Here is a 13,303-nt window from a genome sequence, read left to right as displayed (position 1 = left end):
TATAGCCTAACACAGTCAAAGGCAAGGGGCAGATCCTGGGAAAGACGCACCATTGTTGGGGTCAACACTGAAGCCATCAGCAGGGGAAGCCAGGTGGTAGGAGATGTGACCATTGGCACCTGAGTCCCGATCAGTGGCAGAGACGGAGAGAATGGCACTGCCTGGGGGTGTGTGCTCAAGCAGCATTACCTGAAGTGTGAGGAGAAGTGCTTATGGCCAGGCTTCCCATTTGCCCTGCTGTCCATGCAGCCTGTTCTTGAGCTTGCTTCCTTGAGCCCTGCTTGGCGTCCATTCCAATACTTGGAATACTCGGAGCCCCTACTCCTAAGTATTCGAATGGGAAATGCCCACCTTCTCCCCTTTGTGGGTACAGGATGCAAAACCAGGATGTAGTTCACAGGACTTGGGACCTTCCCATTCCCAGATCAGCTCCAACATCCAGCCCACCTTAGCAACTGCTAGCTCTGATACTTGCCTCCAATAAGAACAACCCAGGCCCAGGTGAAGGTGGATCCAGGGGTGTCAATACCTGGTAGAGGCTCTGTGAGAAGGCAGGTGCATTATCATTGACATCCTCCACAAGCACTGTGAGGTTGGCACGGCCCTCATGAGGCCCATCATGCGCCAGCAGCTGCAGCTGGTAGCGGTCACACTGCTCAAAGTCCAGGGGCCCCGTGAGGGAGACACGGCCTCCATAGCGGCCAACACTGAAGGGATCCTGGGGCCCAGATGGGCTCAGCACATACCACAGCACCGGTCCTGAGTCCACATCATTCCCTGTTACCTGTGCAATCTCTGAGCCCAATAACGCATCTGAAATACAGGAGACAAATGTGTTTGGCATGGACACAGCCCCACCTTGAGCCGCAGGGTGGAGAAAAATGTCTTTCTGCCACCCTTTATGCCACCCACTTTACCCAGTCTCACCTTCTGACACTCGGAGCTCCCAGGGCTGGGGGATGGTGGGGCGGTTGTCATTGGTGTCGATGACCATCACCGTCAAGGTAGCTGAGCCCACCAGGGCTGGGCTCCCTCTGTCTGTGGCCATCAGTACCAACCTGGGTACAAAGCACAATCATCGGGTGGGGCATGGCAATAAGGGGGAACTCTGGGCAGGGCCAGGAGGACTCAGGACAGACCTTAGGGCTGGGGAATTCAGGATGTGGCCAAGGGACTGAGGTGGGTTCAAGGCAGGGCTTTAAACTGGACAGGCCCAAGATAGGGTCTTGGGTCCACAGGGCCAGGACTTACCGTGTTTCGGCCCAGATCTCACGGTCCAGGATGGCTGTGGTGGTGATAGTGCCTGTGGCTGGGTCTACGTGGAACAATCCACGTGCCGGCTGGGATGCAGCCAGACTGTAGGAAATCTGTCCTCCAGAGCCTTGATCCAGGTCATCTGCCTCCACCTGGTGAGGGTAGGAGGCTGCTGGGACTGGTCTGGCCACAGACAAGTCTGACTAGCCCTGCTCCCCCATCTTTCCATCACACCCCACACCTGCAGCAGGGGCCCCTCCAAGGGCCGGGACTCAGGAAGGAAGGCCACGTAATGGGGCCGCAGGAAACGGGGAGCATTGTCGTTGGCATCTTGCAGGGTCAGGGTCAGCACAGTGAAGGCAAAGGCTCCTCCACTCTCTGCCTGCAGCACCAGTCGCAGTCGTGGACTCACCTCGAAGTCCAGCCCCTCTGCTGAGCGAACTGTGATGGCACCTGGGGGAGGCAGAATGCATCAGTGACAGCTCCCTTTGCTTGCCCTGGAGCCTCCTTCTCTGAGACCCGTTACTCAAGGATAGCCCTTCACCCATCAAAGGCTCCTCTGATGCAAAGAACCTGCTTCCCCAGTAGCCTGTCCCGCACAGAGCCCCTGCTCCTATTCCTTACCTGTACTAGGCTGGATGGAGAATGTCCCTTTCTCATTTCCACTGAGAATGCTGTAGGTGATGGGTCCATTTGTGCCTCCTGCATGGACAGCCCTCGGGGAGACAATAGGAGTCCCTGCAGAAAGAATGGTATTGTTGGACTGCGAGCGTGAGACTGGGAGAGTTTGGGGGACATTTTCAATGGGCAACCCCAGCCCATTTGGGAGTTCGAATCTGGGAGAAATGGCTGGAAACCCACCTGGGGGTGCATTCTCACGAATCATAGCCTCACTGCTAGTCCGGGGAAAGCGGGGTCCACGCTCAGCTTCCCCCTGCAGTCCAACAATGATCACACCAGTGGCAGAGCGAGCTGGACGGCCAAGATCAGTGGCCACAATGAATAGGACACGATCCCGGGCGCCTAGAGCTACAGGAGAGCGGGCCACACGGATTTCACCAGTGTAAGAGTCCACAGTAGTGCCAGGAGGTGGTGTGCCCGCCAGTCGGTACAGAATGGAAGCATTGGCACCAGCATCACGATCTTCAGCTCTCAGTGTAGCCAGAGCCAGAGTTGGGGTACTGAAGCTGGGGCCTGGGCGGGGCAGGCGTAGGCGTAGAGGACTGGTGGGGAAGGTGGGTGCATGGTCATTGACATCACGCACTGTGATGGTGACAGACACTGTGGTGCTTAGGGGCCCAGCAGCTGCACCATCCACTGCACTCACAGCAAAGGTGTAGCTGGGACACTGTTCTCTGTCCAAGGCTGCAGCTGTGCGCAGTTCTCCAGAGCTGGGCTCCAGCAGGAAGGCTCCTGCTGTACCGGCACCCAGGTAGTAAGTTACACGGCCATTGGCTCCAGCATCAGGGTCATGAGCCTGTAGCTGTAGCAGCAGGGTCCCTGCAGGCACATCCTCCGGCACCTCCACAGAGTAGGCAGGCACAGGAAAGGCTGGAGCATGGTCATTGGCATCCAGCACTGTCACTGTCAAAAGCAGCGTGGCACTGAGAGCTGGCTGGCCTCCATCCCGGGCCTCTATCCTCAGCTGGAAAGCTGGCTCCACCTCTCTGTCTAGTGGCCTCATGGTGCCAAACTCTCCAGAAGCAAGGTCTAGGACAAAGGCTCCTGATGGGTCCCCATCTGCAGAGAAGGGCATGCACATATAAATATACATATGTCATGAGGATGGGGGTGATTTACAGACAACAGCAGAGAGAGTGAGCATGTGCACAAAAGCAACTGAACTTATGAAAGAAAGGAAGAAAAACAGAAAAACAGAAATGGAAAGTAACAGAAGATACTATAAAGCAGCTGGTATCATCTGTGTGTGGTCTGGGAACCCCAGGAGTCCCCCAGGTCCTTTTCATATGCATAAGATCAAAATTATTTCATAGCACTACTAAGCCATTATATGGCCTTTTTATTCTCATTATCTCACAGATGTACAGTAGAATTTGCAGATGCTCTATGACATGTGATGATATAATGTCTTGGTTAATGCAATGTGTGCTTATGTATTCCTGTGTTTTCTAGAATTTTCTAGATAGAAAGTTCAGAGCATGAATGTGTGTGTCTTCAGAGATTCAGTCTGCTCTGGCTATCTTCAGTTACACCTGCTTTAATCTCTGAAATTAATTACTGTCCAACAAACTGTTACTTGAAATCTTAGTATTTCCTTGTGCTTACACAGAAATACCGGCAAGCTGTATACTTCATTGGCTTGTTTCACAATCATATTTTAACATCATCTCAGTTTTATTACCTAATACAGTAAATACTAATATAATCCACATAAAAACTCTTTAGGGTTCTCAAAAATTAAGAGTGTTAAGGGTTTCTGGGACCAAAAAGTTTGAGAACGACTGCTCTACAGGGAGAAATAAATGAGAAAGAAAAGAAATAGGAAGATAGAAACAGAGACACACAGGGAGATAAAGGGCATGGAAAGAGATACCCAGATACACTGGGTATAAGCATGAAAGAAAAGGTGGACGATATCATGAGGGAAAAGGAGACCCAGACACATGCACTGAGGCTGACAGCAGCCAAGGAGGAGCAAGAACCAGGCAAGTGGGTGCTGAGTTAGTGGGAGTGGGAAGGTTCTCACCTAGGATGCGGTACTGCAACTGCCCATTGGCTCCCACATCTGGATCAGAAGCCCGAAGCATGGTAAGGGTTTGGGGGTCCTGGCCCTCAGGCACCTCCAGAGAGAGATGGGTACTCCCAAAGGTTGGTGCATGGTCATTCTCATCCTCCACAGCCACTCGAATGGTGGCATGAGTTAACTGGGGAGGTGAGCCCCTGTCCTGGGCATACACTGTGGGAAAGCAAAATCAATGAAGTCTAGTCTGCTCTCATCACATGGAGAAATCCACACCACATAGTGGTCATATATGTTCATTCGGTGCACACAAACCAGAAAATGTCCATCTCTCCATACCTCCCAGGCACACATGTGTCATGCATACATAAACACACATGTGTCCTACCTCCCATGCTTGGTGCATGCAAGATATATCTTGGACTAGTGGTGGTGTAACAGGAAAGGCACTAAATGAGGTATGAAAAGATCTGGGTTCAAGTCCCAGCCCTGCCACTTCCAAGCTGCATGAGCTTCAGCAAGTCACTTGACCTCTCCAATATTCAGTATCAATATGCTTCTCTGTTAAATGACTGCAGTATCTGAGGGAGGCCAGGAGGGCATAGCTGTGACATTATGCATTTTAGAATTTGTATGGTCACAGTTGTGGCAGTCTAGAAGTCAGTTCACCTTGCACCCTGCCAAACTCTTGACTCCCCAAAAGGGTCCAAAAACGTAACAGGAGCTTTGTGGCATTAGGCAAAAACTTCTAGAAGGTAGTACTTTGGGTATTCTGTCCAGATAATACTAGTGTTTACAACACCTCACTCAGGCTTTTGGGGTGCTGTCAACATGTACCTGTCAGGTTGATCTCCTCCTGCTCCTCTCGATCAAGGGCCCGAAGAGTCGTGAGAACACCAGTGTCAGGATCCAGAGAAAAGCTTCCGCTAGAGACGCCTCCATAAGTCACTTGCCCGTTGGCCCCTGAGGAGGGACAGCATGGAGGGCGATCAGAGGGTAAAAACGCTCTTTCTTGCCCCAGTCCATCCCACTCATAATTCATCCCCCGAGGTCTTACCCAGGTCGGGGTCGGTTGCTCGCAAGGTGAGCAGAGATGTGCCAGGCGCGCTGTTCTCACGCAAGAGGACGCTGTACTCCTGCTGCTGGAAAGTAGGCGCCTCGTCGTTGACGTCAGCGACACTGACGGTCAGGACCTGAGTGGCCGAGCGCGGCGGGGAGCCGTGGTCTGAGGCCACCACTGTCAGTACGTGCTCAGCTCGTTGTTCGCGGTCCAACGGCTGCACCACGGACAGCGCTCCTAGGTGAGCGGTAAGGCAGGTTGGTGGGGACCTCAACACTCCACATCAGCACCTTCCTCGCCCTCACCCTCAACCTAACCCTCACCAGTGCTTGAGTGCAGCCGGAAGTGTCCGTCCCCGCCAGATGCCAGCCGATAGGACACGCGTGCGGCCTCGCCCAGGTCCGGGTCCCGGGCTACCACGTGCAGCGCCGCGGGCCCAGGCGGCTGGTCCTCTGGGAGGCGCACGCGTGAGGGCGAGGCGAAGACAGGCGCGTTGTCATTCTCATCTGTGACGAAGACGCGCGCAGAAACGCGCGTTGCACGGCGGCGGCTGGCGTTGGCTGGCCGGTCGGCGGCTTCCACCAGCAGCAGCAGCGCAGGAGTGGTCTCTCGGTCCAGGCCGCGCGGAGCGCTGAGCGCCCCGGTGCGCGCGTCCAGGCGAAGCGCCGGCACGGGCGGCTCCTGGCGCAGCAGGCGGTAGCGCACGTCGCTATTGGGGCCGGGGCCGTCGGCGTCCGACGCGCGGAAAGTGTACAGCGCTGCGCTGGGCTCCGGGTTCTCGGGCAGCGCCAGCGCCAGCGGATCGCGCGCGAAGGCGGGCGCATGCTCATTCTCGTCCTGCACGCGCACCTGCACTCGCAGCAGCCGCGCGCCCGCGCCTCCCGGCCCCTCAGCGCGTACCGTGAGCGCGCGCCATGGCGGGCCTGCTTCGAAGTCCAGGGGCCGCGCCAGGTACAAGCGCCCTGAGGCCGCATCCAGCGCGAAGGTGCCCTCGGGATCGGCACCGCCCACCAGTGTGTAGGTGAGTGCGCCCAAACCCGCGGGCTCTGGAGGTGCCACCGAGCCCAACAGAGAGCCAGGCTGCAGCCCCTCAGCTGCTGTCACCGTCAGCACGACAGGCACTGGTGCCGCTGGGTCCCGCTCTGCGAGGTCTGGGGGCGGCTCGGCCAAGCGAGTTGAGGGAAGCACCTTTTGTGGACCGGGGAGGGAGAACAGAATTGTGAGGGCCGGTGTAAAAGGGGATCTGGGCTGGCTTCCCAGGTGGTAGGAAAGAGTGGTCAGAGTAACCTGACTACTACTGGAGCCCAAGGACTCCCATGAAGCTGGAGCTACTGAAGGGGACCTACAGCGGTAGCCAAGGGGAGGTGGGCAGACTGTGGGAAGGGCAGCCATACCTGCACCAGCAGCTGGAGGCTGGCACTTCGAGGAGGGCTGCCTTGGTCGTGAGCACTCAGTGTCAGCACATAGTGGGGCCGCTCTGCTCGGATCAGGGGAGCTGCAGTGAGCAGCTCCCCTGAGTGAGGGTTCAGAGAGAAAAGTTCTGAGCCAGGACCTGGGGACAGGCAGAGTAAGATGAGGGCTTGGGGCCCAGAGCTGGGCAGGCCATGAAGGCATGCCACCACCCACCAATTCTCTTCTCTCCACTCCCATACCAGTTAGCGTGTACAAGATGGTCCCATTCTCCCCCTCATCTGGATCCTTCGCTTGCAGAGTTGTCACCAGTGTTCCTGGAGGCACGCGGTCTGGTACCTGTGGGAACACAACTCACCTAGTTGTCTCTTTCCTGTTCTTCAGACAACTCAGGATAAAGCTTCCCTCACCTGCGGGCAGGCAGAACCTCTTTTGGGCTCCGACACCCGATCCAGGAGGCAGTCTCTTACCTACGTCTACAGTTCTATGGGGAGATCCCCACTCCCTCTCACACTTTTCAGGACAAAGTCCTGCCACTTCACATACCTGTATAGGGAGGCCGCCAGCAGCAGCTCCTGAAGCCTGCAGGAAGGTGGGGCTGTTGTCGTTGAGGTCAAGCACTGCAACATGCACAGTGCCTGTGGTGCTGTGGGATGGGCTCCCTCCATCCTGCACCTGCACCAGGAGCTGATAGGTGCTCTGCTGCTCACGGTCCAGGGTTTGGAGTGTGGTCACTTCTCCTGGGAGTGCAAGAAGGGGATCATGTATGAGATATTTAGGGATGCAGAGCCTGAGGCCTGCACCTAAGAAGCTGGGTTTTGGGGAGTGGGGGAGGGAATGCCAGAGCTAAATCCTCACTCTCAGGGGTGAGATGGGAGCTGGGGGTTGGGGATACTGTCTGGATGCTCACCAGGCTGGGGATAAGGTTATGGGGTCTCAGGATTTGGGTCTCTGTGCTCACCAGTCTGCGGGTGGATGCGGAAGGCCTTGCTGTCTTCAGACAGCTGTTGCAGGCTGTAGGTCAGACGTCCATTGGGTCCCGAGTCTCGGTCAGTGGCAAAGACTCGGCCCACGCTGGTCCCTGGGGGCTGGTTCTCAGCCACAGCCAGGAAGGTGGGATCCTCAGACAAGCGGGGACTGTGTTCATTCTGGTTGAGGATGCTGACCCTCACGGTGGCTGTGCCTGTCTGCTGCCCCAACTCAGCTTTGGACCCAGACACTGCCATTACCTTCAGTATGTACAACTCCTGGGCCTCACGGTCCAGCGCTGCCCGCACCCATAGCCACCCACTCTGTGGCTCCAGGCCAAAGGGGCTACTTGCTCCCTCTGCTGCAAGGTGATACGTGACAGGGCCCCCATCTGGTGCTTGGGCCTGCACTTGCAGGACCTGAGTTCCAGGGATGGTGCCTGAGGGCAGGTCCACACGGTAGGTAGGGCTGTCGAATTGGGGAGCCAGCCCACGGGTTCCCACATCCTGTACCACCACCCGCAGTCGAAAGTGGCTGGTGCGTGGTGGGGAGCCCCCATCCCGGGCCTCCAGCTCCAGCTCATGGGCTGGCCCTCCTGAGGGCCCCAGAGGCCTCATAAGCCGTACATGGCCTGTGGTGGGGTCCACGGTGAAGGCTCCACCACCCCCAGCAAGCAGGGTAAAGGTGACTCGACTGTTAACACCTGAGTCGGGGTCAAGAGCCCGCAGTGTATAGATGGGAGTCCCTGGGGCAGTGTTTGGTGGTAGCAATACCGTGTCTTCAGGTGCAGGAAAGGCAGGGGAGTTGTCATTCACATCATCCAGCAGCACACGCACCCGAGCTACAGCAAAAGCTGGGGGGACTCCACTGCCTGCTCGCACCTCCAGCTCCAGTACCGGTCCCAGTAGCTCCCGGTCCAGAGGGCGAAGTGTTTGCAACAGCCCCGAAATCGCATCTAGGGAGAAGAGTCCTCGGGGATCCCCACCTGATAGGGAAAGGGTCACAGGTGCCAAGCGACCTAGGGAGGACGAAAATGGGATCAGGAAAAAGTCCCTTATTGAGTCAGGACCCAGACTCTGATCCCAAGAAGGAATGGGCAGTGCCCACACCCATGCCTTTCAAAATAGGAGGAGGGGCAGGGGTTGGCAAAGAGGTTGGTTGGCACTGAGGTGACATTCCTGTGCCTCATGAAGCAGTGTGCCTGCACCGTGCCTAAGGAGGTGCTGGGCATTGGTACCAGAGTGTTTTATACTCAGGGGCTATCTGCGCTGTGATACTCTAAGGTACCTTCAGATGGTGCTGGAGGGTTATACTGGGGTATTTGGGTCTGGCACCAAGTGGGTATAAAGCTAAATGATACCTGGTGGGTTGTGTGCCTGGACTATGCCCACACTGGTGCCTGGTGCCACATCCTCTGGCACAGAAAAAACATACTGTAGTTGCTCAAATATGGGTGGTGTGGGGGTTCCAGGCACAATGCTGATGTTCACTCGGGCACTGGGTTCTGCCTGTAGGCCACCTGCATCCTGAGCCCCGATCTCCAGCTGCACCACAGAGTTGGCCCGTCTGGCCAAGGGCCAGGCTACTGTCAACAGCCCTGGGAGGAAAGATAGAAGCAGAGATATATAATGAAACTTAATAGGGCCAGAAAGGTTATGGAAGAGGTGGGTAGGACATCATTTAGGCAGGTGGGGAGGGAGACCTGGGGGAAGGCCCCAGGAATGGGAGGATCCTCACCTGATTGCTCATCCAATGCGAAAAGTGGGGGGCTATTGCCAGCCAGGATATGGTAGGAGAGTCGCCCATGGGACCCCTGGTCAGGGTCATGGGCACGCACCCTCAGCACAGCTGTGCCTGGTGGACTCTGGGCACTTATACTGGCAGCATACTCCCGTGGATAAAACTGAGGAGGGTTGTCATTCTCGTCTGACAGAAACACCTTCACATATACCATGGACTTGAGGCCTCCCTGGTGGGACATGCAGCCATAGGTCAGGTGAGCCTTGTCTGGCCCCGGTGAGTGCCCTACCCCAACATCCCAACCTACCCATGGTCTACTGACTCACCCCATCCACAGCTGTCACTGTGAAGTCAAAGCTTGAGGGCCCCTGGTCACGGTCCAGGGTCCGGGTTGTGCACACATCACCGCTGTGGGCATCAATGCGGAATGGGGGAGATCCGGAAGACCCAAGTCCAGCACCCAAGGAATAGGAGAGGAGGCCAAATAGGCCACTATCCGCATCTGTGGCTGTCACCTAGGGAGAGGCTGGGGTGAGTGGTGTCCCCTTTTCTTTGCCTAGTACTGTGCAAGGTACACAGTCGGTGCTTTACCCGTATTTTTTTTCACTGAGTAAATCGACAGTCTGATCATCCTGCTTTGTAACAAAACCTTCTTTCACACTAAGTTTTATACATTGGGTACACATTAGGCCCTCAATAGTGGGTTAGCTGGTACTGACAACTGTAGCCTGTGACAAAGTGCTCTTTGTGGATATAAGGACCTCAGGGTCATGATACGCTGCAACAGGAAGCTGGAGAGTTCCCCTTTCTCAGCCAGAAAATGTGCTTAGAGAGAAAACTGGCCAAGGACTTCTGATTGTTGCCCAGACCCTTGACAGAAATGACCTGTGCATTGTTTACCCTCCTGAGAGACACCAAGACCCTGCCATGGCTGAACCCTGGAAACAGCTTCTGCTCCAACTCTCTACTGTGGCTGTGGGCCCGGATATCCCAGGAGACAGACTTCCCCTGCACCAATCCTGGCAGGCAGCAGTACAGCTGCGGCACCATCTCCAGAAGCTGTTAATGACCTTTGCCCTCTGACTCGCTGCAGGAAGAAAGCAATAAACAGTGGTCCGGGGAAGTTGTCAGGAAGTGACCCAAAAGGCACAAGGGCCACTGACTGGAAATGAACAAGGCAGAAGTGAATTTCCTGGCCTGTACAACCCCTGCTCAGAGGTTTCACTGCAAATACAGTCTCCTTTTTCAGCAGATTCTCAGCTCAGCATCTCAGTCCGACCTTGGTCAGCTCCCTCTCCCCGTCTGCCCCAAAGCCATAATAAACTTCATCCCTGTCCTCTTGCCCCCATTCCATCCCTTGCTCTCTTCAGATGCACTATTTCAAGGAGCAAAGAAAGACATTTATCTGTGAACTCTCTAAACTTCCTACCAGCCTCCAAACTTACTCCATATGCCCATCCCAACCTCCTTCCCAGGTGTACCTCCTGCTTTGACTTTTTAAAACATAAATTATTTATTTAATTTTATTTTTGAGACAGGCTCTCTGTTGCCCAGTCTGGGGTGCAGTGGTGTGATCCTAGCTCACTGCAACTTTGAACTCCTGGGCTCAAGCAATCCTCCTGCCTCAGCCTCCTGAACAACTAGGACTACAGATGTGCACCACCATGCCTGGCTAGTTTTTTTATTTTTTGCATAGACAGTTTTCAGTATGTTTCCCAGGCTGGTCTCAAACTCCTGGCCTCAGCCAGTCCTTCCACCTTGGCCTCCCAAAGTGCTGAGATTACAGGCGTGAACCACTGTGCCTGGCCTTTATTTATTTTGTAAGACAGGCTCTCACTATGTTGTCCAGGCAGGTCTGGAACTACTGGGCTCAAGTAATGCTCCTGCCTCAGCCTCTCGAGTGGCTTGGATTACAGGGATGCATCACCATGCCCATCTCTCCTGCTATGACTTCTTGACACTACTTTTCCTGCTTCTCCACCCACTGCTTCCCCCACCACCCCTGCCAGTCTTCCTCCATCTCCCCTTATCTGCCTGTTCTTACACACTGTTCCCTGGAATCTCTCCTTGGCCCCTTCTCACTTCACACACTCTCTCAGGGCCTTGTCTTTTACTTCAAACATCGTCTATACTTTCACTCTAGACCACTCCTCTGAGATTTCCAAACTTGTACATCCAGATGGCTGCTCAGCACCTCCACTTGGATGTCCCACAGGCACCCTAAATCCAACCAGCCCAAAACTAAACTCATGATCATTCCAAACCTGCTCTAATGATTCTTCCATCCACACAGTTGCTAAAGCCAGAAATCAGTTCTTCCCTTTTTCTCACCCGGTATATCAATCAACTAGGGATTAAATAAGTCCTCATTAACTCTATTTGTCTGTTCCTCTCCATCACCATTATCACCGTTCTGACTTAGGCCTGAGTTGTCCTGAGTTATTGCTCCCCTGCATTATTTTGACTGCCTTCTTATAGAGGTCTGACCCTCTGATCTGTACTCTACACCACGGTTTCTCAACATTGGCACTATTGACCTTTTGGACCAGATAATGCTTTATTATGGGAGCTGTCAAGTGCATTACAGGATGGTTAGCAGCATTCTCAGCCTCTACCCACTAGATGCCAATAGTATACCACCAGTTGTGACAATCAGAAATTTCTCTAGATATTGCTAATATCCCTTCTGGGGGGCAAAGTCTCCCATGGTTATAAACCACTGCTCTACATTGACTACCACTTGCAAAAACAAATCTGGTAATATTGCTCCTCTACTCAAAATTTTCAATATTCCCTATAGAAAAAAGCTCAAACCCTCTGACTTGACTGAGCCTCCCTGCACTCTCATCCGCCACCCTCCCATCTCCGGTCTTAACTCCAGATATCCTGAACCCCTAGTAGGCCCTTGAACAAGCTGGGCCCTCCCACACCTCTGTGCACCTCACCGCTGCTTGGAAGCCTTACCCCATCTGATACTCTCATAAATTGCTCATTCTTTAAGTCTCAACTCAAGGGTCCCTTCTTTCGGGAAAGCACTCATACTGCCTATCTGTACCTCATATATATCCCCAAATGGAAATGTTTTTATTGGAATGAAACTATTTCTTTGCACATGAATCTCCCCTCTATAAACTCCTTAAGATGAGGGGAGTGATGCTTTCATGACTGTATTCCATGTCTCTAATACAGTGACTGGCACATGGTAAACATTCAATACATTTATATTGAATAAATCAAACATTAAGACTTCTTGTAACAGTTGTAAACCCCAAATGGTCATTTTTACCCCTCATTCTCTATGGTTGCTAATAGTAAAAACTCCAGGAAACTACCTGGAGAGTTGCCCTCTTGCTTCAGGCACTAGTGAGGAGAGAGGAAGTCTGGAAGCCATAGCCTATTGGTCCTGGCCAAGAAGGAGAGTAAACACATGGAAGAGTGAGTGGTGGAGCTGCACAGCAGCAGGCGAGCAAATATGCACAGTCTGGCCAGAGGACAAGAGGTCAGCCAGGCCCAGAGCTAGCCTGGAAGTCTATGCTGTGTGGAGATGTTCAGGAGTCTGGTGGAGTTTGGTGACATAAGGACACCAAGCACCAGCCTCCTAAGAGGACTCCCTGCCCGCTGTCCTCTCTCCTGCAGCCATACTCCATAGTGCAGTCAAAGCAATCTTTCTAAAAGACATATCAGATTTGCTTAGAGTCCTTCACTTGCTCCCTATGATTTTAAAGATAAAGTTGAATTTGTGACCTGGCTCCTGTCTACTGTCTTGTCTCATCTCCCCTGACTCTTTCTCATCAGTACAGCTGATGCCAGCCTGAACAATACAATCTCCTGAACGTGTCCTGGTATTTGTTCAGCAGCTCTTTCCTTAGGCTTGGAGTCTCTGGTCTGCACACTTCATATTATCCATTTGGCAAAGTTTCATTAGTCCTTCAAGGCCCTTCCTCTGGGCTTCTACAGCATTTATATGCCACCTGCTGCAGCATTAGTTACTGATGTGTCTCCCTATCTAGACTGTGACTACCCTGGGAATAGGACTGTCTCTTTTCTTTGTTCTCTGGGCTTAGCACAGTGCCAGGCTTACAATATGTAAATAAAATCTTGAACATACAAATGAAGGAACGATCTGTCACACACCTGCTGATCCAATCACCCTTAAAGCCAGATAGCTA

General features: G+C 53.7%; 2 protein-coding genes across 2 annotated transcripts in view; both read right to left on the bottom strand.

The window, feature by feature from the left end:
• The window catches only part of TAF10 (TATA-box binding protein associated factor 10), a 143,139-nt gene that overhangs the window by 13,845 nt on the left and 115,991 nt on the right, over window positions 1–13,303 (bottom strand). The window lies entirely within an intron of this gene.
• Window positions 1–13,303, bottom strand: part of DCHS1 (dachsous cadherin-related 1) — a 33,703-nt gene that overhangs the window by 3,352 nt on the left and 17,048 nt on the right. Inside the window, exons 3-20 of the mRNA XM_050756031.1 lie at window positions 9,461–9,649; window positions 9,132–9,363; window positions 8,755–8,991; window positions 7,387–8,412; window positions 6,972–7,165; window positions 6,668–6,764; window positions 6,410–6,567; window positions 5,339–6,203; window positions 5,013–5,252; window positions 4,793–4,918; window positions 3,962–4,171; window positions 2,116–2,994; window positions 1,879–1,992; window positions 1,496–1,707; window positions 1,252–1,406; window positions 928–1,058; window positions 530–813; window positions 51–189 (exon numbers count right to left, since the gene is read on the bottom strand). Coding sequence (XP_050611988.1) covers window positions 51–189; window positions 530–813; window positions 928–1,058; window positions 1,252–1,406; window positions 1,496–1,707; window positions 1,879–1,992; window positions 2,116–2,994; window positions 3,962–4,171; window positions 4,793–4,918; window positions 5,013–5,252; window positions 5,339–6,203; window positions 6,410–6,567; window positions 6,668–6,764; window positions 6,972–7,165; window positions 7,387–8,412; window positions 8,755–8,991; window positions 9,132–9,363; window positions 9,461–9,649 — 5,488 coding nt within the window. The remainder of the gene's footprint in view (window positions 1–50; window positions 190–529; window positions 814–927; window positions 1,059–1,251; window positions 1,407–1,495; window positions 1,708–1,878; window positions 1,993–2,115; window positions 2,995–3,961; window positions 4,172–4,792; window positions 4,919–5,012; window positions 5,253–5,338; window positions 6,204–6,409; window positions 6,568–6,667; window positions 6,765–6,971; window positions 7,166–7,386; window positions 8,413–8,754; window positions 8,992–9,131; window positions 9,364–9,460; window positions 9,650–13,303) is intronic.

The sequence above is a fragment of the Macaca thibetana genome, chromosome 14 (genome assembly GCF_024542745.1).
Source record: "Macaca thibetana thibetana isolate TM-01 chromosome 14, ASM2454274v1, whole genome shotgun sequence".
Taxonomy (NCBI): Eukaryota; Metazoa; Chordata; class Mammalia; order Primates; family Cercopithecidae; genus Macaca; species Macaca thibetana.
Note: the sequence above shows the minus strand (reverse complement) of the source record. Positions and strands in the feature narration are given on the sequence as shown.